The sequence below is a fragment of the Chiloscyllium punctatum genome, chromosome 32 (genome assembly GCF_047496795.1).
Source record: "Chiloscyllium punctatum isolate Juve2018m chromosome 32, sChiPun1.3, whole genome shotgun sequence".
Classification (NCBI taxonomy): Eukaryota; Metazoa; Chordata; class Chondrichthyes; order Orectolobiformes; family Hemiscylliidae; genus Chiloscyllium; species Chiloscyllium punctatum.
This window is the reverse complement of record NC_092770.1, coordinates 20,667,684-20,694,082: the sequence shown is the minus strand read 5'-3', so window position 1 is coordinate 20,694,082 and position 26,399 is coordinate 20,667,684. Positions and strand designations below refer to the sequence as shown.

The following is a 26,399-nucleotide window of genomic DNA, read 5'->3' as shown; positions in this document are numbered from 1 at the left end:
CCATGCTGACTCTGACCTATCTTGTTACTGCTATCCAGATGTGTCGTAATTTCATCCTTTATAATTGACTCCAGCATCTTTCCCACCACTGACGTCAGACTAACTGGTCTATAATTTCCTGCTTTCTCTCTCGCTCCTTTCTTAAAAAGTGGTACAACATTAGCTACCCTCCAATCCACAGGAACTGATCCCAAATCTATCGAACTCTGGAAAATAATCACCAATGCATCCACGATTTCTAGAGCAACCTCCTTCAGCACCCTGGGATGTAGACCATCATAGGATAAACAGACAAAGTCTCTTCCCTGGGGTGGGGGAATCCATAACTACGGGGCATAGGGTTAAGGTGAGAGGGGAAAGATAAGCCCCAAGGGGCAACCTTTTTACGCAGAGAATGGCACATGTATGGAATGAGCTGCCAGATGAAGTGGTGGAGGCTAGTACGATTGCAACATTTAAAAGGCATCTGGATGGGTATATGAATAGGAAAGGTTTGGAGGGATATGGGCTAAGTGCTGGCAGGTGGAACAAGATAGGGTTGGGATATCTGGTCAGCATGGACAAGTTGGACCAAAGAGTCTGTTTCCATGCTGTAACATCTCTATAACTCTAAGATATAACTCTATATCTCTAAGTGGCAGCAGGCCATCTCTTTGTGGAGAGAAGGCAGCGTAGAGAAGGGATGGAGGGAGGGTGAACGTGTAAAAGATAGGTGATCTTGCTGAGTTTTTCCAGTTGTTTACAATTTTATTAATGATTTCCAGCATCTGCAGTTCTTTGTTTTTGTTTTGTTTAGCGTTAAACTCAATTCGGAGGATTGAAGGCAAGCTGGCATGTAGACAGGACAATAATTACAAAAGGGGAGAATTTTGGCATTTGCCCTTATGCTTAACTTCATTTCACCCAGTTCTGCAGAATAGTCATATTAAACTCAAAGTGTTAACTCTACTTCTCTTTTCACAGATGCTACCAGATGTGCTCAGTTTCTGTAGTACATTATATTTTTGTATCTATCTAGCCCACCTTTTGGTATTTTGGAAATCACATGACAAATTGGTGTTGAAGACTAATTACAGCAAATAGCTTGTCACGGTCAACATTAATTAGTCCCTTTGGAATCCCAAAATCAGCAATCCTATCACCTCTCAACCTGTCCTTTTATAGTCTGCCAATGTTAATTTTAAGATTCCTATTTAAATATTAGAAATACTTACATATCTCTATCAATTAGAATATAAGTAGCATAGAGATGCTGAAAAGAAAATTCCAAGTAATACGGTATTTCTGTGGTCAAGTCTCATGTTTGATGGATATTTCCTAATCAACCCAGTTCAGAGACGTTATCACACACGTCTGGAGCAGGTGTGACTTGAACCTGAGCCACTTGGCTCAGAGCTAGGTACACCATCACTGCACTGACCTACACTTGCCACATTTATTGCATCTCAAACACTTATTCTGTGTAACATTTTGGGATACAGACGAAGTGTTTGAGATACAGTAAATAACAAAATACTATTCTGACAGCAAAATGTTATCTAATTTGCATTTGAATCAATAGTAACTGTATTTATTGGCTCCAGTGGGAGTTTGCTCCACTCAATGAATTACTGTCTCCACTGCTGGTTTTCAATTTATTCTGCTTGAAACACTGTCAACTTGCTCTAGACAAGGTGAAATAGTTGTCAAGGTCAACATTAATTAGTCCCTTTGGAATCCCAAAATCAGCAATCCTATCACCTCTCAACCTGTCCTTTTATAGTCTGCCAATGTTAATTTTAAGATTTCTATTTAAATATTAGAAATACATACATATCTCTTAACCTGACTCAATTCAATGAATAAATTCAATTATCTCAATTAAACAACAAAAAGTCAATTCAAATGTTCAGCAATTGTAAACTGGCAAGAAATTGACATAAACCTAGATATGACACCAAATACACCAAAAGGTGTTAGTACATGAGCTTCCTACAATGTTTTTTCACATGTGAATTACGTAACTGCAGAAATCTATTGACATTAATTTCCAACTCCATTTATGGGTTCTCTCTATGCTTAACAATTTGCATAGAAACAATGCCTTTAACATTAGTTAAATGTTCACAGAAGCTTAAACTTAAGGATATAAGGATATCTGGGAACTGGCAAGTGGAAGAAGAGTGGACTACAATGTAAAACTAAGTGACAGAGCCACGAGAAGCACAAGTTTGAAGGACAAAAATGCTCTCCTTCTGTGCTTAGGTTTCTGTTATAACATGCAAAATATCTAGCACTTACCTAGCTGCTTGTTGTTTGGGTTAAAATCAACACTGGTGACCACATCTTTATGACCTTTAAAGTTGTGTTCTAAGTTTGGATCCTCCTAGGATAGCAAAAAAGTTAAATACCTTACTTTATTCCATTGTTCATTGCCAAATAAAGCGAAATAAAACTTGTCTTTGCTAAAAACTAAGCATCATCTGAGACTTATGATCTTTCCACAAACTGTGATTCCAGTTCAAATATTCTGAAACTGAATCTTTATTACCTATCACACTTAACACAACTCAATTCAACCAGAGAACTATACTCTATATTTCAGCTGTAATTCCAAATCCATCCAAAATCCCACATTAATTAGTGTTCGAGATCAAAATGTTGAAGAAATTGAGTATTCCCAAATTGAAAATTTTGTATAAATTTGCACAGTAGGTTGCATCAAAAGTAAATCAAAACCAGACAAGAATAATGCCTCAGATTTCAAAAAACTGTTGGATTTGAGTGCCTTCAAAAAAATGTGTCTACATAGCATTTTAAGGCTTTGTGGTAAGTTGCACGTTCAGCAAAGAGAACAATTAATGGACAAAGATAAAGCTGACCACACATTAACAGCTATAAAGTTTATTAAAATATTCTTGTATGCAGTTCATGAAAACACAAATCTAAATTAAACTTTTAAAACTGTGGTGCACAAGAAAATGTTGATTAAAATACAAATAAAGAAGAATTTTCACATTTCAGCTACACCTGTAGTTTTCAGTTTCTACTGAAACAAAATGTGGATTAGCTTGTGGCAGCTGAGAATTTGCAAACATTTTCTGCAATCCTTTGTCAATATGTAGATGGTGCTTTAAGTTTTTGATCACACTTTTTTGTGGAATTATCTCATTGTAACCATAAAGTTAACATTTTCCCATTTAGTTATGGTGCGATTATCTTGGGGCAGACAACTGCTAAATTAAGGTAGATATTTTACATAGATAAAGATAAGAGCATTGGGATATAACACAAAAACAGAAAGTACTGGAGAAACTCATCAGGTCTGGCAGCATATACGGAGAGAAAGAGTTAATATTTCAAGTCTAGTAAATATTATCTCTGTTTTTCTCTCTGCAGATGCTGCCAGGCCTGCTGAGTTTCCCAGCACTTTGTTTCTGTTTCAGGTCTTCAGCATCTGCAGTTCCGTTTAATTTTACAGGGACACTCCAACTACCTCTTAAAAATGTACGACTAATATGATTTTCCAGTTATATTTTCAAACATTGAGGCTGATACCTTTATCTTTGTCTGTAGGAACTGTATAGTAATCCATAGTATAATTTATTTCATTCTCAAAGGATGCAAGGCTGTGATTGTTGACAATGGAAGGTTGTTTTAGGATTGAAGATAATGTAGTTAGTTTTTAAACAGAATCAAAATGGAAAGAAAGATTTTTAAAAAATATTTTCCAAGTGAGATTCCTTTAAAAGGCATCTCAGCGTAGCTCAGAAGATGTTGCTTCAGTTCAAATAATAGGACACAGACAAGTTTGTGGCATAGGTTGACTTGTGGCACACAAAGTCTAATCGAAAGAACTGATACATTTTGGCAGAAAGAATGAGGAAAAGCATTATGAAATAAATGATATAATTCTACATGGAGCAAAGACAACTACAGATATGTGTACAATTCTTTGAAAGCAGAGAATGTTGAGAAAATGGTTAAATAAGCATTCAGGATCCTGGATTTATTAAAAAAAAAGGCACAGAATTTAAAAGTGAAGAAGTTATAATGATCCGAAAATATAAATTTAATTCTTTCTCCTATACACCACCTCCTCGGCCATGCATTCATCTGCTCTATCCTCCTATTCCTACCCTCACTAGCTTGTAGCACCGGGAGTAATGCAGATATTACTACTCGAGGACGTCCTTTTTAAATTTCTGCCTAACTCTCTGTAATCTCCCTTCAGAATCTCAACCTTTCCCCTTCCTATTTAGTTGGTTCCAATGGGGACAATGACCTCTTGCTAGCCCCTCTCCCCCATAAGTACATTCTGCACCCTCTCTGAGACATCCTTGATCCTGGCACCAGGGAAGCAACACACCATTCGGCTTTTTTACTGCTGGCCACAGAAACATCTGTCTGTACCTCTGACTAGAGAATCGCCTAACACAATTGATCTCTTGGAAGCTGATGTACCCCTCGTTGCATTAGAGCCAGTCTCAATACCAGAAACATGGCTGTTCGTGCTATGTTCCCCTGAGAATCCATCACTCCCTACATTTTCGAAAACAGCATACCTGTTAGAAATGGGTATATCCACAAAAGACTCTTGCACTAGGTGCCTACCTCGCTTACCTTTCCTGGAGTTAACCGATCTATGTGACTGTATCCGAGACTTTTCCCCCTTCCTATAACTGCCATCCATCACATACTGTTGCTGCTGCAAATTCCTCATCGCTTCTAACTGTCTCTCCAACCGATCCACTCGATCTGATAAGTTAACAACATTTTATGGCAGATATAATCCGCAGTAACCCTTAAACTCTCTTTAAACTCCCACATCTGACAAGAAGTACATATCACTGCAAAGGCCATTTTTGCTCCTTCACAATCTACAGACCCAGAAAATAACACCGTCTTATTCCTCTACAAACACTGCCCCAGGTTAAATTAATAGTTATGGCTAAAGTTTAATCAAGAGACATATCTCCAAAAACATAATCAAAAAAGAACCCACTCTACTCCCTACTGCAGATTCTCTGTAGGCCACACTTAAAAACGATTAACTTATCTGATTCTGTGCTGTGAACTTCACCCAACAGTTCCTCCAAGATCAGTTGTGAATTTCACTGTTTGTTAATTTTCCCAGATGCACTCCGATGTCCAGCGATAATTAATTCAAACAGCAAAGGCAGTAACTGTGCAGGTTCTCTCTCTCTCCTTTGCAATGACCTCACCATGTGCTTCCTTTGACTGCTTTTCTCCCTTTTAATAGTGCTGTTGTTTTGACTTTTTTTTCCCTTCCAAGATTCCAAAACAATGCAACAGCATATAAAACAGTAACTGCTGCTCCTGGAATTCGAAGAAATCACCTCCAGCACCTAAAATACCTCCAAAAATATAAAAGGAGCAGCTGTTACAGCCAGAACTTTTTCCCATCCTCCCATCTTGGATTACCCAGAATCTAAAGGATAGGCTAGTCCATTAGTGTAAGTTGTCGTGATTTCTGATTTCTGAGACTAGATTCCCTACAGTGTGGAAACAGGCCCTTGGGCCCAACAAGTCCACACTGACCTACTGAAGAGCAACCCACCCAGACCCATTTCCTTACACCTAACGCTACAGGCAATTTAGCATGGCCAATTCACCTAACCTGCATGTCTTTGGACTGTGGAGAGGAAACCAGAGCACCTGGAGGAAACCCACGCAGACACGGGGAGAATGTGCAAACTCCACAGACAGTTGCCTGAGGCGGGAATTGAACCCAAGTCCCTGGCACTGTGAGGCAGCAATGCTAACCATGTACAGCACGGAAACAGGCCCTTCGGTCCAACTCGTCAATACCGACCAGATTCCCAATCTAATCTACTCCCATTTGCCAGCACTTGGCCCATATCCCTTTAAACCCTATTCAAATACCCATCCAGATGCCTTTTAAATGTTGCAAATGTACCGGCCTCCACCACTTCCTCTCGTAGCTCATTCCATGCACACACCACCCTCAGTGTGCAAAAGTTGCTCCTTAGGACCCTTTTATATCTTTCCCCTCTCACCCTAAACCTATGTCCTCTCATTCTGGACTCCTTCACCCCAGGGAAAAGACCTTTTCTATTTATCCTATCCAAGCCTCTCATGATTTTATAAACCTCTATAAGGTCACCCATCCACCTCCGAAGGTCGAGGCAAAATACCCAGCCAACTCAGCCTCTCCCTATAGCTCAAATCCCCCAACCCTGGTAACATCCTTGTCGATTTTTTCTGAACCCTTTCAAGTTTCACAACATCCTCCTGGTAGGAAGGAGACCAGAATTGCATGCAATATTCCAAAAGTGGCCTAACCAACGTCCTATACAACCGCAATATGACCTCCCAACTCCTATACTCAGTATTCTGGCCAATGAAGGAAAGCATACAAAATGCCTTCTTCACTATCCTATCTACCTGCGACTCTACTTTCAAGGAACAATGAACCAGAACTCCAAGATCTCTTTGTTCAGCAACATTTCCTAGGACCTGACCTTTAACTGTATAAGTCCTGCTCTGATTTGCTTTTCACAAATGCAGCACCTCACATTTATCTAAATTAAACTCCATCTAACATTCCTCAGCGCATTGGCCCATCTGGTCAAGATCCCATTGTACTCTGACGTAACCTTGTTTGCTGTCTACCATGCCTCCAATTTTGGTGTCATCTGCAAACTTACTAACTATACCTGCTATGTTCTGATGAATCAGCTGTTTTTTTCCTATGTAATACAATCAGTACGTAGAGCGACTGGCGTCCCCAGAGTGTCAGCATGACCCAATGGGGAGTGCTCAAATTGAGACAGAATCTGACACTTTTAAAGACCAAGTTTTAAAAAGTCTAGGCTGAGAGTCAAATGCAGCATTCAAGTGCTGCAGGATCAGAGGTAGAGTCTTTCAGACAAGAAGTTAAACCAAGGATCCAAGTGGGTGGAAAAAATCCTTTGGAACTGTTTTGTAGAAAGGTTGAGGAGTTAGTCATGCTCTGCCAAACAACACTTACTCCTCAGTCAACCTAAAAAGAAATCAGTTACTTGGTCGCTGTCACATTACAGAGTCCTTTCTATCAATGTAGTGGCTTCCCTTTGTTTCACAACAGTGACTACACTTCATAATCAATTTATTTCCACCAGAGAATTTTGGGTCATCCCAAATTATTGAGTTTGTCTTTCAGTTTTATTAACAATAGCTGTTTTCCAATACTCACTAATTCACTAACATAGAGGACAGCAAAAGAACCAGAGGGGAAACGTTGTTGTCATGATCTGTAATCAAACCCCTTAAAGTTAGTGGAAGCAGATTCAATGAAAGGGCAAATGCTGGAAAAGCGGCAAGCTGGCAGGGAAAGAGCAATGGCGTTGGAGTGGGACTAAGCGAATAACTACTTCAAGGAGACAGGCGAGAAAGCAACAGGATAATCAATATAAACTATTTTCATTGATTGGAAACTCAAGAACTGGGGACATAGATGGAAAGTTAAGGCCAGATCATTCAGGAAAGATCTCACTTCTACGCAAAAAGGGTGGTAGAGGGTTAGAACCCTCTTCAACAAACGGCAATAGAATCTAGATCAGTTGTTAACTTTAAAACTGAAGCAAATAAACTTTTGTTAAGCGAATGTATTACGGAATATGGAGCCAGACCACAAATCAGCCATAATCTCACTGAATTGTAGAACAGGTTCGACGGGGTGAAAGGCCTATTCTTGTCCGAGAAAGCAGAGGCGTGAGGGGCCGAACGGCCTCCTCAAGGTCTGCCCCGTCGACCGTTCACCCTTCGCTCCTTTCCCTTACCAGAGCGGAGGCCATGGCGCACAAAGGCGGTGGACCGGAGAAACGTTAAGAAAGGATTTCCGGACCTCCGTCCGCCATCCCACAACGCGCGGCCTCAAGCTGCAACAACACTCCACCATCGGACGTGAGGCCGCCTTCAAGCCACCCTCCAGAGGCGCATGCCCACACCGTGCTCTGCGCCTCAATCCTGCCTCTCAATACGAGCGCGTGCGTGTCTGAGCTCCGTCCTTCGCCGACCTCTCCAGTCTGCGCATGCGCTGAGCTGTGTTGCCCCGCGTGCGCTCCGGCGGCCAAGTTTGAATTTTTGAAGACGTTGCTGCCGTTCAGTCGCAAAACGCGCCTGCGAGCTGTCGCCAGTATCTGGAAGATTCGGTTCAGGCTCCAGACCGGCGCCCTAATGTCCCCCGTGAAATCCATTTGCTCCGAACCAGACATAAACTTAGTATATAAAATTACGTAATATCAACGACCAATCGTATTTGAAGGGCTAAGCAAAAGACAGGTAAGAATCTTTAAACTGCGGGTGCCAAAAATGACGAGCTAGCTGGACAGGTACAGTGCATGCTAGTGTGTTTACTTACATTATCAAAGCAGCTTCCTTTGGGCTTGAAGGTACAGTGAACGCACTGCACACATTCTCCTGGTTTCACTGGTTAATATAGAGCACTTTCATCACCGCAAGGAATGCTGGGATTACGCATCACCCATTAGCTCTTCCTTCTCCCAATTGTTGTAAAGAGAAAACGGGTTCCACTGACAGAGCACACGCTGCAAACACGGAACAAAAGTCTCACGCTGGCATACAAAACCCTGGTCTCTCTTTGGGGAACTTTCTCGATGTCTTCTGGTCTCCTTTAACGGTGACTTTATTTGCACTCCTCACCATTTTCTTTGTCTAAACACTTGATGATTATACCTTCAGGCATCTGGGCTGCAAGGTATAGACTTCCCTCCCTAAAAGTTCTCATCTTTCATCTGCTTTAAACTTAGCTAGTCAATTAAATTTATGTTTGACTACACATCTGAAAAAAACCCAGTAAAATTGTAAAATGTACGCTTGTAAATGTATACTCTGCAGATTTAAGTACTCTAATCTAATGGCAAACATCTAAACCAAACAATCGCTAATCTGATTTGCCGCCTAATTTGGAATGCTGTTCCCTCTTTTCTCTCTCTCTTCTTTCCCCCCGGCAAGGCAAAGTGCCTAAGCAGACTAGAATTCCTATTTGAGTTTCTTCACTCAAGCACTGCAACATGCCTACTAGACATGTTGGTATGGGAGCAAAAAAAAAATCGTGTTTCTCTCTCCACCCTAGAGGCTCCCTGCCTCTATTCCTGATGAAGGACTTTTGCCCGAAACGTCGATTTTCCTGCGCTTCGGCTGCTGCCTGACCTGCTGTGCTTTTCCAGTAGCACTCTGATTTCCAGCATCTGCAGTCCTCCGTTTTGCCTATGGGAGCAAGATCGTTTGTTGAAATGGCAAGCAACTGGAAGGTTTGGGTCATTCTTATGACTAGATGGATAGAGAGCTGGCTTGGTAACGGGAGACAGTTGTAGTGGAAGGGAGTTTCTCAAAACGGAGAACTGTAACCACTAGTGTATCACAGGGATCCATGCTAGGAGCACTGTTTGTGATATCATCTCCAAATACAAATGATCTGGAGGAAGGTATATTAAGATTGGAGTAGCAGATAGTGAAGCAAAAATAAACATCACCAACCCAAAGAAATCCAAACAAATAGAAAGCAGGAATTTTCAGCATTGCTTTGCCTGAGGCCTACTGATGTTACTTGAGCAATGAAACGTCTGGAAGTGAACCTACTTACAGCTCAGCGAGCAAACCTCAAGCCGAGCTATGAATCTTCTCAAAATGTGCTAATCCCAATGTGATGAGCAGGTCCACATTTAATTTTACAAATACAAAGACTACATAAAGTGAACACTGTTATAATAGACAATTTAGTAACTGGTTGACCTGGAAACTGGTTTTGAAATCTTGGACAGTCAGGATGGCAGCGGTAAATAGCAAGTGTTAAACCTTCTATGATTACATGCTAAGGCACAAATTGAGGACAAGGGGAAGGGTAGTAGGAGGAGGTTGGGAAGAAGAACGAACAGCACTGTGGCAGTGGAGGAAATCCTTGCAACAGAAAAATGACATCAACATGTCAGTTTCTGTCTTTTCCACAGTAGTGCCTCTAAGTGAAATTAAATTGAGTCCTTGCAGAAGCCAGCAGGTTTGTAGTAGATACTGGTGGAAAATAAAATCCCCAGAATTGAACACAAAAAGCACCAAAAAAAAGGTCAGATGGCCCAGGTGAGGGCAGGATACAAATTGGAAGTAAAACAGATTAATTTTTTTTTGTACAATTTCTCATCCCTTGCAGTCAGTAAAAATGACATCATTGATTTACCAAAAAGGGAATGTTCCACATTCCCAAAGATAGACAAGTGTGAAATGACAAGTATCCATAGTCATTTGATAGTCAATTGATAAATGGTAGCATGGTAATGTGGTAGTAAAGGCTGCCAGGCTCCACAAGCTCCAGGAACATCACTATGTTGATTGCAAAAGCTGCAGCTTTCATGCAGAGGCCAAGTATAGAACAGCAGCAAACCCACTAGTCTATCAAGTCTGATCTTAGCACACTTCTTGATAATGACAAAAACCTGGAAGAGCCTGTTCCTGTGCTGTAGTCATCTGACCATTATATTGTGCCAAACATGACACCAAATTAAACTAATCTCTTCTGCCTGCTCTTGATCCATATCCCTCCATTCCTTGCACATTCATAGGCATATTTAAACCCCCAATACACATTTGCCACCTCCTCCACCCTGGCAGCACATTCCAGGTAACTACCACTTTTTTTTAAAAAAGGCTCATCTTTGACCCCCCCCCCCCCCCCCCCCCAAAAAAGGTAAAGATTTTACAACCTTGATCATCTCCCTGCAGTTGATTAGGAGAAAAAAGTTTGAGAAGATTTGTAGCTCAGGTGCTTGTTGTGGTTCTGTTCTCAGCTGGGAATGTGTTGCAGACATTTCGTCCCCTGTCCAGGTGATAGCCTCTGTTTGGGAGCCTCCTGTGAAGCGCTTCTGTGATGTTTCCTCTGGCATTTAATGTGATTTGTATCTGCCGCTTCCGGTTGTCAGTTCCAGTTGTCTGTTGCAGTGGCTGGTATATTGGGTCCAGATCAGTGTGCTTATTGACTGAATAAGCACTCATCCACAGATTCAGTCAATAAGCACACTGATCTGGACCCAATATACCAGCCACTGCAACAGACAACTGGAACTGACAACCAAAAGCAGCAGATACAAATCACATTAAATGCCAGAGGAAAGATCAGAAGCGCTTCACAGGAGGCCCCCCAAGCACCTTGACAGGGGACGAAACGTCTGCAACACAAATTCCCAGCTCGGCGAACAGAACCACAACAGAAAACAAGATTTTCTAGTCTCTTATAGCTCAAGGGGTGTTCAACAAATGAAAATAAACAGATGATTACTGTCTCATATCTATCTTCAACAGGTCAGGAGAAGGTCACCGGTAGCCCTGGAAGATATTAGTTTAATAAGCGTATGTTCATTGCTAACTCAATGACATTCACTACCTCAGCTACAGTCAATGGGTACATGGTCTCAAAAAGACCTCCTTATACTGTGAAACAGCTATTTGTCACAACTGCCTGGGCATACAATCTTGTGTTACAAAGACTATCAGGCTGTGTTGAAGGGCATTGGAGGAGAGACCAGCAGAAACAAAAAAGTTAAAAATCATAACACCAGGTTATAGTCCAACGGGTTTAATTGGAAGCACACTAGCTTTTGGAGTGCTGCTCCTTCATCAGGTGATTGTGGAGGACACAATTGTCAGGCACAGAATTTATAGCAAAAATTTAGTGTGATGTAACTGAAATTACACAGTCTTTCATCTGTTCAAATACCATGCTAGTTTCACTTTCATGTGTGAGTCACAAAATTTTAAAAGTTGCATTCAGGTTTGTAACAATTGGTGCTAGCTAGACAATATGTTAAAGGTGTTAGCCCCCTGTGGTGTTCTGTCTATGTCATGCTGCTTAGATTCTAATCTAAACAGTGAGAGAACAGTTTTACATGAATTCATGCAGTTCACTTCCACAATCACGAAGGAGCAGCACCCCAAAAGCTAGTGTGCTTCCAATTAAACCGGACTATAACCTGGTGGTGTGATTTTTAAACTTTGTACACCCCAGTCCAACATCAGCATCTCCAAAGCAGAAACAAAGCTTAGCTGGCCAAGAAGTGAAGGCCCAGACAAAACAGACCAGTGGATCATACATCTTAACTGTCTTCCTTTCACATTACTGTGGAACTCCTGAGAAGTCATGCCACTAGAGATAATAATGTCACAATAAAATGGGATGACAAGTGCTAGGCTATGACCATTTCAAAGAAAAATCTCAATCTCATCACAACATTCAATGCATTTTCAACACCAAGTCCCCATCATCCTGAAGTCTACCATTGATAGTTTATATGTTCAGCTCTGTCTGCAGCAACATGGAGTCTATAGTTTGCCTCTTAGCTAATTTATTTTGCAACATTATATCTGGAGGAATCTTGACATGTGAAAAGTACATTTCGTTGGAGAATTAAAACAATGGTCATTTTTAAAGTAAAGAGGGGCATAGAAGGTGGCAACATTGTTGGAACACTGCTTCTATATACTGTTCAGGTGCACATCTGAAAAGGCTAAAAGTAGTAGGTAAATTTGATGAGAGGGAAAAGGAGTTAAGGTGGGAATGTGTAATTAGATCAGCCATGATCTTATTGGAGGGTAGAACAGGTTTTGGGTGTCTATTTCTGCTCACAATTCATGATATATTAGTGGTGGAGAGCATAAAATTGCAGGTTGCCACTGCATATATATGCATGACAACTAACCAAGACCTCTGGCAGCATCTTCTAAAACCAGAACTTGAGGACAAGGACAGAAGTGTGGGAACACTGACATACCATCCTGACAGAGCTCCATCATTGGCCTTTCAAAATTTTTGTTTATAAAATGAACTGCTGCAGTCTGTCTGCTGTTTCTACTGGGCAGGTAAAGACAATTAGGCATCAACATATTGACATTTTTAACTACACCCACTTCCTTGAAGGGGGGGGGGGAAGAAAAGAAGAGAGAGAATGTCTCTGTTGGGGGTCAATATACAGTCACCCAAACTAATCCCACCTTCATCCATTAGGTCTACAGCCCAGCTGATTGTTTGCTTGAACTGTGATTTTTTTTTAAAATAAAAAAAAAGTTGATTCATCACTGCTACCCTTGAACAGTTCCAGATCCCTACCACCTTTAATGAAAAAAGGTCCTCAACTCTAATTTATGAGGTCATAGAATTAAGAGCTTATTCATCTTGGCAGAGGATAAACTATCTAGGATAGATGGAGACGTTAGACTGGGGTGAACAAAGTTAAAAAACCCAACACCAGGTTATACTCCAACAGGTTTATTTGGAAGCACTCACTTTCAGAGCACTGCTCCATCAGGTAGCTAGGGAGCAGGATAAGAATTTATGGTAAAAAAAACTGAAACAAACAGCAATCTAGATTTGTTCAATATATTAAGTCTTTCATAGTTTAGAATGGGTAGCAGGTTTTGGTTCATTCACATGTAAATCCCAGAATTTAAGACATTCAAGATAACTTAATATGTTACAAAGAAAAAGACTTCAGCTCTGACAACATATTAAAAGGCAAAATGTTAGCATGTGTTTCCCAATCTGGAGTCAGATTTGATTACATTCCCAAAGTGGAATTTATAAAATATTAAATGGATTGACTGCCTGCAGAGATTGTGGAAAAAAGCACACAAGAATGTATCTGCAAATGCAAATTCACCTCAGACTTGTGTGCATCTCACACTTAGTCAAACAAAGTCTATGGGGTGAATTTGCATTTGCAAACTGTTTTGAGCAAAACCACCTGCAGGCAGTTAATCCATGGTATTTATAAAATGTTACACTGGAAATAGAACCAGTATGACCCAAGATTGGGAAACAGACTTTTACCTCACACCTTTTAATGCATTGTCAGAGTTGAAATCTCTTATGTTAAATTATCTCGAACAGGACTTAAATGCTGGTATTTACATGTGAATGAGCTGAAACATGCCATCCATTCTAAAAGATGAAAGACTTAAATGGATTGAACAAACCTAGATTGCTGTTGTTTCAGTTATATGGTATTTTTGTTTTAAAACTAAATTCCGTGTCTTATGGTCCTGCTCCACAGCTACCTGATGGAGCAGCACTCCAAAAGCTAGTGCTTCCAAATAAACCTGTTGGACTATAACCTGGTGTTATGATTTTTAAATTTTATGCAGGATTGTCAATTTTAAAAGCCACTTGTACTCTGTTCCAAGGAACTGCAGATAGAAAATTAAAGATGCTGGTTTATCCACCAAAATAAGTTGATTTGAAGAGATGGCAATGAGAACTATCAATTCAATTTTGATTTAGAATGGTACAATTGATCATGCAGACCCACATTCCAGTTTTAGAATTGTTTTTCTACTACAAACAGCTCTAACTTTTCAATCACTTCCCTTGAACTGGAGAGTTTGTCAGATGCTATAAAGGTGTATGGGTTTGTACAATTATGAATTGTACTAGGCTTCCAGTTAAATTATTAACTTGGTAAAAAGCTTAAAAACCAAACATTTGTTTTGTATAGTCTAAAAATCAGTTCATGATTTCTAATTAACATGTAGAGGAATCACATCCTATCAGCTCTGTATAAAAAACCTACACAAATGGAGCACTCTCTGTAGTGATCAGGAACTAAAATCAGATTTATTCTGAAGGATGTCCAATCAATCAGAGAACATCTTAAGATCAGTTATATCTCAAGTATTTCAGTATTCCAATTGGTTAGCATTGTTAATCAATTAATGGAGGTTCCGATTTTGCCGAGGAAACAGATTAGTCCAATGGTCAGGAATGAATGTTGAAGATATGCAATTTAATTGATACTAGACAACAGCAAATAATAAACTAGCAATGCAGTTGGATATGACAGATCAAGGGCTGTTTAAATTTATTAGCTCACTTTGAAGACAACGAACTAAGGTGCCAGAACTCAAAATGAGTATTTAATACAGTAAAAAAAAAGTGACCTAGGCTGTTGCGGATAATTTGATGCCAAGCAGTAGATAATCAAGAAAGTGGATGACCAAAGGTTTGGTCAACTGCAGAAGCTCAAAAAAAAAATGTATAAACTATATGGAATTTCAGACATAGCTGGAGTACACAATGTAGCTCAGACTCAGTAGGTAGACAAACGATTGAGAAATTGGCCTTGTTAAATAACTCAACTTGCACTAAATTAATATAAAATTGCAAAGTGCTCAATAACAGAAGGCATGCAGCTTTTAACTGCTTTGTACATTGTCTTTACAGTCTAATTTTGATTTGTGTTCACCTTAATTGAACTCATTTCTTGAAATATGTACACATTAGAAACTCATCCACAGGCAGATTTTCCATTTTAAATATTGCTACAATGGTAGCATCTTGGATCATTCATCCAAAGGTTACCATTACAGTTCAATATACCTCCCACATTTTGTACAAGTTAGTTAAAGAACACCTGACACGGAAGTTTGATATTTTAGCTGATTGCTTAAACATTTAATAATTGGTTCCAAAATAGACACCGATTAGTAATATATAAATTACTATAACTGGCCGAAATGGGACACAATGCTAAATTCACTAGACTTTAGATTTTATTTTCCCAAACCTGCAAAAAAGTATTTAGGTACATAGGGAGTTAACTCAAATATCCGGTTGAACAATGTGAGATATTTAAGTACCCCTTCCCCTGCCACCCCATCACATGTTACAATAAAAATATAATGCTTTTCTGTAACAGTGAAATGTATTACATGGAGTCATACAGCATGGAAAGAGACCTTTGGTCCAATCAGTCCATGCTGAACTTAATCCCAAACTAAATCTAGTACCACCTGCCTGCTCCATATCCCTCCAAAATCTTTACTATTCATGTCTTTTCTGAAAGCACCAAACTGAACTAACTTTCAGAAGTCTTGCTGCAGTGGGATGTTCAAAGAAAATTAGCTCTATATACATTTATCTACACAAGTGCAGAAATATTACTACACTGCCTCACTGAAGCAGTTGTGGAGTTCCCCTGCCTAAGAGATGTCACAATGACTTAGGATTTTTTGCCAATCATCCCACCCCATTTCTAAAACATCTGAATTTATCAAAATGCACCATGTAGAAAACCAGTGCAACTGAATGGTTCAGTAGTTTTGCACTGTACTCCAGCCTTTTCATTTAAAATGATCCACAAAAGTTTATCTATTTTGAAATCAAATGTATTTACATGATGCAATGCATTGTGCTCCACCCCCAAAAGTTTCTGATATGCCCAAAGGGCAGAAAAAGTGGTTAACTGAAGACACTCTATTGAATCATTAATCAAAGAATGCTATAAAAGAATAGATTTTCAAAGTTGTCATCAGCACAGGTGCTAGAAGAATAGCAAATTTAACAAAAAAAAATGCCATGCTCACATCTGAGCAAATCTAACATTTAAGGACAAACACAGAAAGACTAAAGTTATGATGCATTTGATTTAATCCATTTGATGAGTTGACAAATACTCTGAAGAATCTCATTATACATGGCTGTTTTCTTCCACTTAACATTTCACCCATACTCATTTGTGTAGAGAAAATCTTTGCAGTTCATTTCCCAGAAACTAGATTCTGAAACAATCATTGAAAAAATCTGTGCAAGTATTTAGGGGCTTCATTGGGAAAGGGACCATAAAACAATGCTTAAGTATTGTATGTTAGTAGTGTTATCTATTATTTGGCTACAAGTTATGCTTTTTATCTACAATATTTAACAAGTAAATCACAGGCATATTTAGTACAGTTTCAATTGAAACACCCTTTTTCCTGAAAATACCAGTAGTATTTGAAGGATTAGTTTCTCTGCATCGTGTGTCAGGAAGCCACCTACCTACAAACAGAAGTATCTACAAACCTTGTAAACAGAACTGCGTTATTTAAAACATAAATAATTCAAAAATATTAACAGCCAAGTAGCAGAAATTAAAGTATCAATGAGGCAGGGCCCGAAAAACACCATCCAGAAAAATCAAGAAAAACTAAATGTTCAGCTAACACACTGCTCATGACAATTCTTACAAGTTGATTTTTCATCCTGTGTTACAGAAATCCTCAAAGCAAGTCATTTTTATACCAGGTTGGTGTGTCACTTGGAGTTCCAAAAGCACCCTTAGTCTGGCAGAAAGCTTAAGTATCTACATTCTTGGTGTGTCTTCTGTTGAAGTCCAAGACAAGAATATCTTGTCAATCACACAGTGTAAAAAAGACCCAATTTTCTTTTCTTGTAGCTCACTCTATCTAGTCTGTTAACATTCTGCTTACACTAGAGAGACGTTTCCAGACTATGTAGTGGGCTTCCTGGGATTGAAGAGGTAGCAGACTTGCTTGTGTTGATTGTAAGATGGATCCCACTGTCAACAGCATTGTTGTTTTCATTGAGAGATAATCTAGGTGAGGTATCACGTTTTGTTGGTGCTTCTTCATCACCACTTTCATCAATTAGAGGGATGTGAGTGTCAGAATCTTCTATTCTAAATTCTGGATGCGTCATAAAGTTGTGGATTGAGCTGCGAGATTCTGGTTTCTCTAATCCTTCATACAAGGAACTACGGAATGCATTCACCACTCTGAGCTGTAAGAAAATATACACAGTGTCAGATGTTTGAAGTAACGGATAGGTCTGATAATGTTACAGAATGATTAAGCTGCATGGAGTTGAAATCCAGTTACATAGCAACATTTGAAATCTGTATCGTGCAGTATGCAGTGGAAGTTGAAGAACTGGAAAGAACTTTTAAGACAGTTTAGAACAGTAAATAAAATCTTTAAACAAGCATGTTACCTTGGTGTAAGCACTTAAGCTGATGTACCATAAAATACAAACAAAGCAGTTAATGCAGCAATACTTACCAGCTCCCAAGATTCATGAACCTCACTTTACCAAAAATTTTCAAAAATGCAAAACATGAGCTACAAAACAGGACCACCTCATGCGTGGGTTTAGGATGCCACTGACTATGATAAAAAGCCAAGCCTAAGATAAACACAGCATTAAGAAAATGAAACATGCGAAAATCCTAAGTAGAACCTGTGCAAATGTTCATGTATATGCCCAATGCTATTTACATGGAATTTAAATTGTTTTGAGGGGGGGAAAGAACGACAAAGATGAGGACAGAAGGGAGAGAAAGAGGTGGAGAAGGCAGGCCAATGCATTGAGACTTTATAAAGCAAAATTTCATACAAATATATAGTTTACTGTTATCAGACAATGTCTGCTATTAGACTTCTGATCATTGATCGGATGAAGAGAATTAATTCCAAAAGTGGCAAATGTTTTAGGTGCTTATGCTTCCTCGACAGGTCTAGAAGTAGCCCTGTTACTGTCCTTGCACGATAATCTGCTTGGTCAGGAAAACAGATTGGATTTCTTTTAAGAAAAATTACTTGTCAACCTGGAATTCAATACATACAAAGTCAAACAGGATTATTCCATCACAGAATTTGACCTGCAATGAGCAAAGATTGATACAGAACATATTTAGCAAAGCTAAGCTCTTTTCATTAGGCCAAAGTGAGGATTGCAGATGCTGAAGATTAGAGTCAAGTGTATGGTCCTGGAAAAGCACAGGTCAGACAGCATCTGAGGAGCAGGAGGATTGACTTTTTTGACAAAAAGGGCTTTTTGTCAGAGAAGTGGGCTGATTGCTGATGAAGAGCTTTTGCCCAAAATATTCACGTTCCTGCTCCTGACGCTGCCTGACCTGCTGTGCTTTTCCAGCACCCCACACTACTTCCTCTTTTCATTCCTAATACTACAAATTTCCTTCGGATTGCTAATTTATCAAACCAGGGTAGGAATGCATTGTGCTCAGAAGCAGCACGAATTAGTTTGGAACATACCAAAAAAAATCTAGTAGTCATTTCTTTCCTGACACCAATTCAGGTAGTCAATTAAATGGAGATAAAGGACCATAATCAGTTTATCATTCATCTTAAACTGGAGTGATTAGAACTATTCAAGTCCTGGACAATCCCAGGAATGGACTTTATCAACTTCAGAATTATGAAATTCAAATTTTGGATAAAAAAAAGCTACAAGACAGACTACGTTTAAGAATTCCAAGGATTTACACTTCAGTCAGTTACACAAGTGGAGCACAATTCTACTGAACAGAACAACTTGCTTCTTAGAATACTCAACCAATGCATAAAATATTGTAATACAAACAAATAGGCTAGGTCAGAAACAAGTAACTAAACCCCTGAAACTACTAAAAGTCAAAAAGATGGTTGATATAATTGAGTTTGAAGTACAGTAAATCCAGAAAACAATGTGATCTTGTTGTTCCTTCGAAATATGGATTTGGCTGTTTGTGCGTGTTTCTATGCAATCATTTACTAACTCAGGCACATAAGGCAAGGAAAGAAAAACTAGTTGAGTTCCATAAAATAATATGGCAAATGCTGTAAAAAGCTGCTCACAAAGTGTTCAGTTTCATTCTTGTTGCTGTAACAGAAAACATGTAGACCTAGAAAAAAGTATGCAACACGGAATCTGATTAATGTAGAGATAAAAATCTATTGTTAATAAGTAGAACAATTGTTTATGGATTTGTTAAAAATGGCATTTTATACATTAGAAATAAAAGGACATTGAAAACTGGGCTTATACTCAAACATTTACACAGGCACTTGAATATTAATGCAAATTAATGTATTGAAATTTGGCAGTACCATTTCAGCCTTCAATTTTTTTCTGCAAGTTTTAAAGAGTTCTAACCCTCAAAAAGAAAATAAAATCTGAAGACTTGGTGACCACATAAGAAAACTGCATGAACAGACTGAAACAAATGAAGTTTGGAGGGTACTAAGGGAGAAAATGAGAAACGTTAGGCATGTGGTTCAGGAAATGTTAATGTCATGCACTAAGAAAAACTCACACCCCACAGTAGTAGAAGCAGTAGTGGCAGCAGTAAACACTACATGTGTAGGGGTAGAAACATTTGTTACATCATGGTGCTGGCTGGCGATGGAAGGTTGCCGCCTTAGAGCTCCCTGAAAGGAAGTTCCAGTCTGGAAAGCATTCACTACATCCATCTGCAAGGAACCAGAGAATGTGACAGCTTGTTCAGAGAGAGAGAGAGAGAGAGAGAAGAAAGAAAAAATAGAAAACCATCCGATCTATAATACACAAGCAGAAATTACTAAAAGGCAAGAGTTTACAGGACAGCAGTAGAGTTACAGTTAATAAAAAGCAAAGTAGTCTGGGGTAATCCTGGCACAGGCCTTTTCTTCCATTCCAAAAGTAGGTAAATAAGACCATAAGAAAATTGGAACAGGTGATGAGCATTTGGCCCCTTGAGCTTGCTCTACCATTCAACAGGAGCATGGCTGATAATATTGCATTTATACCTGAGTCTGTATTCTGTTAAGACCTCTGAACCACAAGATCTGACCATGACGTAACTCTCTCTCTGCATGGTCAATTTCTTCAATATCTTCTTCCAACTCATCCTCTGGTATCTCTTCCTTTTGTGTGCCAAGTCCAGCTTCTTTGAGAAATGTTAAGTGACTTGTTGGAATTGTAGCAATCACCTATAAACAGAAACATTAGTTTCAAGTCAACTACTGAATTTCACTTAAACTTCAAAATATTTCTCTCAACTCAGTGTAGAAATTCAAACTAGCTTATTCAATACTCTATAGATTTCAACTTCAAATCTGTAAGTGTAAAATTGATCAGAATTCCATCAAGAGAAAAGGATAAATGGGAGAGACTGCAGACCAACATTGAAGGGATGAGTCTAAGCAGGTACATCGTGACCAGGAAGGCAAATTGAATGTAGTCTTGTCTACAGAGGGGACAATGGCCTACTGGGATTATTGCAGAACTGTTAATCCAGATGCCCAGATAAAATGTTCTGAGGACCCAGGTTCAAATCCCACCACAGCAGATGGTCAAATTTGAATTCAATGAAAATAAATCTGGAATTAATGACAACCATGAATGTCCTTTAGGGAAGGTAATTACCATCCTCACTTGGCCTATGTGACTTCAGACCCACAGTAATATTGACTCTGAAGTGCCCCCTGTAGAACAGTGCAAGGTGGATCATTAAATTTAAAGGTAAAGAGTTTATTGGCCATCAAGTGAGTCAAAAGATTTTGGGGATAGCCATGAAAATGTGTTGAGGCTACAAATTAATTGTGATCTCAAAGACAGATATAAGGGGTGAAACATCCCACTCCTGCTCCCATCTGTTGGTTTATACTTTTTTGAGAAGTACTTTAAATTGAGGACAAAAATGGAAAAATTATACTGTTTTAAACCAAGGAAACTGGAAGGAGAGTTTTGAACACCTCATTGGAACTCAATTGTATTTACCGTTGCCTTTTCAAGGTGGTGGGGGGCTGGAAGCGAGAGAGAGAGCAGCTTTGCCCATAGACAAAGCTATTCATTCAAAAGAATAAGTACCAGTTAATGTGGGCCAGTGGTGCTCATCACAGATTTGCTTTCAGACAGATCATGAACAATACAGCTGCAGAAAGCCTCCAGACTCAAGACAAGCGAGCAATGAACATAACTCTTGCTTAAAACACTACCCCTAAACTCATATGCATGCTAACAGATGAATCAAAAGAAATGTTAAGTGGAGAAAAATTGCTGGGGAACAGTTCAATAGCATTATTCCACAGGATTCAATGAGGTGTCCTTTTGCTTCTTGACTGTCCTAATCTCCAAGTACCCTCTTTCTAAAAAAAAAAACAACATTTAAAGATGCAGTGTGGTTGGCATACTAATTGTTCAGTCTGGTTAGAAGGGGCTAGTTTTATCAGAAACAGTAAAAAAAACTAACTATCTTCAAATTCCTTGTTACTTTAATGACTAGTCCAGTGGCTCTGACCTCCACAATCAGTGCTTAGAATGGCTGGTCATGGCCCACATCAATTCTACTCTGCCTCAATCCCCTGCAATCTGTCTACTGATACAGCATTCCACAGTGGATGCCCTTTCCCAAGCACTGCACTCATCCCTGGAACATCTGGACAAGGCAACCTATGTCGGACTCCTCACCAACTACAGCTTGGCCTTCAACATTATCCCCTCCAGACTGATCTCAAAACTCAGACCTAGGTCTCATCTCTGCCCTTCACAATATGATCCTCAGCTTTCTGACCCACAGATAGAAATCTGAAGACCGGTGACTACAACTTCACAATGCAACTCACTGAAGCCACTACCCCCCACCCAAGGGATGTATCCTCAGTCCCCTGCTGTACTTCCTGTACACCCACTACCAGGTTACTAAATTCTGAACAAACACCATCTGCAAGTTTGTTGATTACCACAGTGGCAGGCCATATCAAATATGAGTCAGAATACAGGAGGATGATAGAAGGCTTGCTGAGGTGGTGCAATGAGAAAAACCTCTCTCCCAAAATCAGACAACTAAAGAACTGATCATTGGCTTCAAAAAAGGGAGGAGAACATGCCCCTATCTATATCAATGCAACAGAGGTTGAGGGGAAGGGGAGAGTCAGGTTCCTAGAAGTTAACTTGACTTGGACTTTCCACATAGATGAGATGGTCAAGGCAGCACACCACCACCACCTCTGCCTTAGGCAGCTCAGGAAATTTGGCATGACCATAAAAAGGTCCCTCACCAACTTAAAGTGCACCATTGAAGCATACTGTCCAGTTGTTTAACAGCCTGGTACAGCAACTGCTCTGCCCAGGACTGTAAGAAAACATCAGATGGTTATGTGCATAGCACAGACATTATAGAAGCCAGCCTCCCATCTGTGAGCTCAATTACACGTCTTGTTGCCATGGACCCCTAGCAATGCTTTCCCAGGACCTCTTCCATCAGGTAGAATATAGAAGCTTGAATACATTCACCAGAAGTTGAAGAACAACTTCCATTATTGGACTGATGAATGGACTATAAAAAGATCAGCATTTAGTTAAATGCTGAACTTTTCTACTGCACAACCTTAGTGATGTAACCTGTATGCTACTGTCAAAATTTATTTTGCCATGCTATGAAGTGAGATGCTGCTGCTCCTTTAACAATGTTGTCCTTGGTTTTTGTTTCCAGAGGGGTCATAACCCCAGAAGTTCTAATGCATCTGGTTTGGATAGGTTCGAGAGCCAATTTGATTATAACAGACACTGTCTCGGAAAAAAAAAAGGTTTTCAGATTAAGAAAACATGTACAATAATGGGGTGTGGCTAGTTCTCCCAGCTCCACTTTTTTCTGGTTTGGTTTTTAGCAAGCAGGCAGTTGGAGACTGCTAGTCATGGAGGGTGTTCCATGTGGAATCTCTGTCATCTCTCCCTTGCAAGACCCAGTGTTTGATTTTACCTTTTTGGCCAAGAGCTGTCTATGAGGATCATTGCAGGAATTTGAAACAGAATTATGAAGGTCACAATATGTTGTGTTTTCAAATAGGTTAAGTTATTCTATGTTCTGTTCCTTGGTGTTTCATTCAATAATCTTGAAAATAAAGTGGTTTTGTTTAAAAAACTTGAGTGGTTGGGCCTGTTGCATCACTCCTGAAATATCCACCTAACACCTGCTTAAAACAAACTAGAAAAGTTAGGTTTAGGCTAGCTTGAGGGGGTCTGACCTGGTCCATAGCATAATGGATGTCCTTGCTTACTTTGATCTGCCTATACTGCTTGTAAACAAAGCTTTTCATTGTACTTAAGTACATGATAAATCAAATTGAAACTCCATAAAGCTTAGCACAGATTTGTCCAGTGAAATGCATAAGTGTCCCTAACAATTTGTAGATGGCTGATGATCTAGTTAACACCAGCCACCAAAAGGTTAGAACACTTAGCCATTGTTTAAGTATTAAACAGATTACTATCAATACCAATCCAACATTGAAATAATTAGCCTCCGAACACCAAAGAACATGAAAACTTCGTGAAATATATAGATCACCAAATTTTGTAAAGTGGCACTGGCCAGTCTTAGACAATTTAAAAATCACATAGACCCAACAATCTAAACCAAGCATTCTATGCTTCACAAACCAACTCTGCCTTTTATTCAAATTTTGTTTTCAGGAGGGAATCGTGACAAATATTCACAATGTTATGACAAATTATTTCCAACTGATAACTGACTCATGGTAACAGTACATTGAAAACAAGATTTCTCTGCAAGACAAACTACTCCTATAACAAAATGCAAGGCAACTAAAAGCAAATTGCTTACCTGTCCCCATATTAGTGTTCCCATTCCAAGAAAAATGCACCATAACCATTGATCAGTTGTTAGCTTAGTACAGCTAAATGGCTTCCCACCAAATTGAACAATAATGATCTGGGGGAAAAAAAAATATTGAGACTGCAAACAAAAAAAGTGCAATATTTAAATCCAAATATTAGCACAAGTTTGTCAAAGCAGTCACTTACCTGTACAATAAATGTTCCCAGTACAATTGTACAAAATATTATATTGTTGAAAATTCCATCAAAAACATTTCTTTCACCATGAATTTTTCGAGCATTCACTTCATTAAATAACTGCATCATGACAAATGTATTAAATACAATTGTGTAGTGCTCTGAAGGGGGGGCGTGAAGAGGAGCATTTCGTCCACTGTCAATGTCAAATATTTTTTCACCTGAATTAATTGAAAAGGTTACATTTAAAAGACAAATTCAAGTACAAATACAAAATGGCTACAAAATCTGCAAAGTCAAATAAATTTAGATTAAAAAACCCTCCCCATCCCCAACTGAAAGTTAATTCAAACAGAAGCTACTTATTGTAGCCAAATAGCTTTTCCCTTCATGTCCAAGTGATTGGTCACAGCAAATTTAGCCTGGACAACTAGAGTGAAGCTTTGGGATTTCAATTAAACAAAGTAAACAAATAGCAGCACTCAGGTTGGGTTCATCCTTTTCACAGCACATAAGTTATCTAGTTCTCTTCATGAAAAACTTTACATCTTTAATTTTTCCTGAATTTCAGTAGTGCTTGATCAGATTTCATTTTGCTATATTTTGTGAAATTTAGACACAGCCAAGTCCCATTCCATTCAGACAGTAGAGACAAATTTTCTTCATATTTATTCATGTGTGGGATGTGAGCATTGTTGCCTGGCCAGCATTTATTGCCCAGCCCGAGTTGCCATCTTGAACCACTGCAGCCCACCTGCTACATGTTCCATGTACCCACTGATTTTGTCTTACTAGATGAAAGTGATTGGGGGTTTGAAAGGAGCGGTCTAAGGAGGTGTGTGAATTTTTGCAGTGCATCTTGTAGATAGTAGCAGCATGTATCAGGTGTTGGAGGAAGGAATAGTTGATTGTGGATGTGATGTGGGCTGGTTTGTCTTCTACTGTGCCAAGCTGAGTGTTGTTGGAGTTGCACCAATCCAGCTAGGTGGGGAGTATTCTATGTCACTCCAGTCTTGTAGACAGGTTTTTGGGAGTCAGGCATGAGTTGCTCATCAGTATTCCTAGCCTCTGACCTGCTCTTTTAGCAGAAGATTTATTAAAATTCAAAACATACATTTTACAGGATCCCCTCCTCTACCTTGCTGGTTTTCTTGAAGTCAAATGATTTCCCTTTTGTAAAAAAATCATCAAAAGCAATTCCTTCTCCAACCTGTACAATAATAGGTCCCATTAGTTATTAGCTAACAAACACCTACCTAACCTTTAGGCCCCTCATTTCATTTTAATGAATTGCTGGGCTGCAGTTTTTAAACTTGCAATTCTTTCTAGAATTTGGAAAGATAAAACCACCTCTGCAGAGCTAATGCAAACCTCTGAAGTAGCCCAGAGGAAGTTATAGTAAACCTAATTTCAGCTCCAGCTTTTTAATCCTACAAATAAATTAAGTTACCGATTTTTAAAGAGCTTACAAGCATCAACTCCGATGAAGTCATTTGTAATCCAAAATCAAAACTTTTTTCTAACTAAAATCTTAAATGCTATTTTAGTTAACCTTAAGCCACTGGCATTTAAATCCTAATTAAAAATTCTGAAGCTGGAGGATTCACAACACTGCTTACCAGCAAACAAGAGTGTAAAAACAACGACGAGTTGGTAGACAGCATGACCCAAGATATTCTTCATCATAGTACGAGAAATTAGCGGTTTATTTCTGCCATAAGGCTTCCGTAGCAGGAGTGCTTCTGTGGGTGGTTCAGTGGCTAAAGCAAGTGATGCAAACGTGTCCATGATCAAGTTTACCCAAAGCATTTGCACAGCCTTCAACGGAGAATCCTAAAATTCAAACAATTTTTAATGTTTAAAAACAATTGAACCATATTATTTCAGAGTACTTGATAAAGTTTAGATTAGATTACTTACAGTGTGGAAACAGGCCCTTCGGCCCAACAAGTCCATACTGACCTGCCGAAGCGCACCCACCCAGACCCACTCCCCTACACCTAACACTATGGGCAATTTAGCGTGGCCAATTCACCTAACCTGC

The 26,399-nt window shown here is 39.3% G+C and overlaps 2 protein-coding genes across 13 annotated transcripts in view; both read right to left on the bottom strand.

Moving 5' to 3' along the window:
* LOC140457965 (uncharacterized) overlaps positions 1 to 7,997 on the bottom strand; it is a 108,848-nt gene extending 100,851 nt beyond the window's left edge. The window contains exons 1-2 of one of the 5 annotated variants that reach the window (XM_072551844.1): positions 7,785 to 7,997; positions 2,281 to 2,365 (exon numbers count right to left, since the gene is read on the bottom strand). In XM_072551844.1, the coding sequence (XP_072407945.1) occupies positions 2,281 to 2,365; positions 7,785 to 7,799 (100 nt within the window). In that variant the 5' untranslated portion in view covers positions 7,800 to 7,997. The remainder of the gene's footprint in view (positions 1 to 2,280; positions 2,366 to 7,784) is intronic. The other 4 variants (XM_072551840.1, XM_072551843.1, XM_072551841.1 and 1 more) reach the window with 4 other exon arrangements.
* An 8,417-nt stretch (positions 7,998 to 16,414) lies between these two features.
* The window catches only part of LOC140457962 (plasma membrane calcium-transporting ATPase 1-like), a 103,748-nt gene continuing 93,763 nt past the window's right edge, over positions 16,415 to 26,399 (bottom strand). For 6 of the 8 annotated variants that reach the window (XM_072551835.1, XM_072551832.1, XM_072551834.1 and 3 more), the window contains exons 17-22: positions 25,975 to 26,188; positions 24,365 to 24,576; positions 24,165 to 24,272; positions 20,347 to 20,529; positions 19,945 to 20,031; positions 16,415 to 17,563 (exon numbers count right to left, since the gene is read on the bottom strand). In XM_072551835.1, coding sequence (XP_072407936.1) covers positions 17,255 to 17,563; positions 19,945 to 20,031; positions 20,347 to 20,529; positions 24,165 to 24,272; positions 24,365 to 24,576; positions 25,975 to 26,188 — 1,113 coding nt within the window. In that variant the 3' untranslated portion in view covers positions 16,415 to 17,254. Of the gene's footprint in view, positions 17,564 to 19,874; positions 20,032 to 20,346; positions 20,530 to 24,164; positions 24,273 to 24,364; positions 24,577 to 25,974; positions 26,189 to 26,399 lie in introns of all 8 variants that reach the window. The other 2 variants (XM_072551839.1, XM_072551838.1) reach the window with 2 other exon arrangements.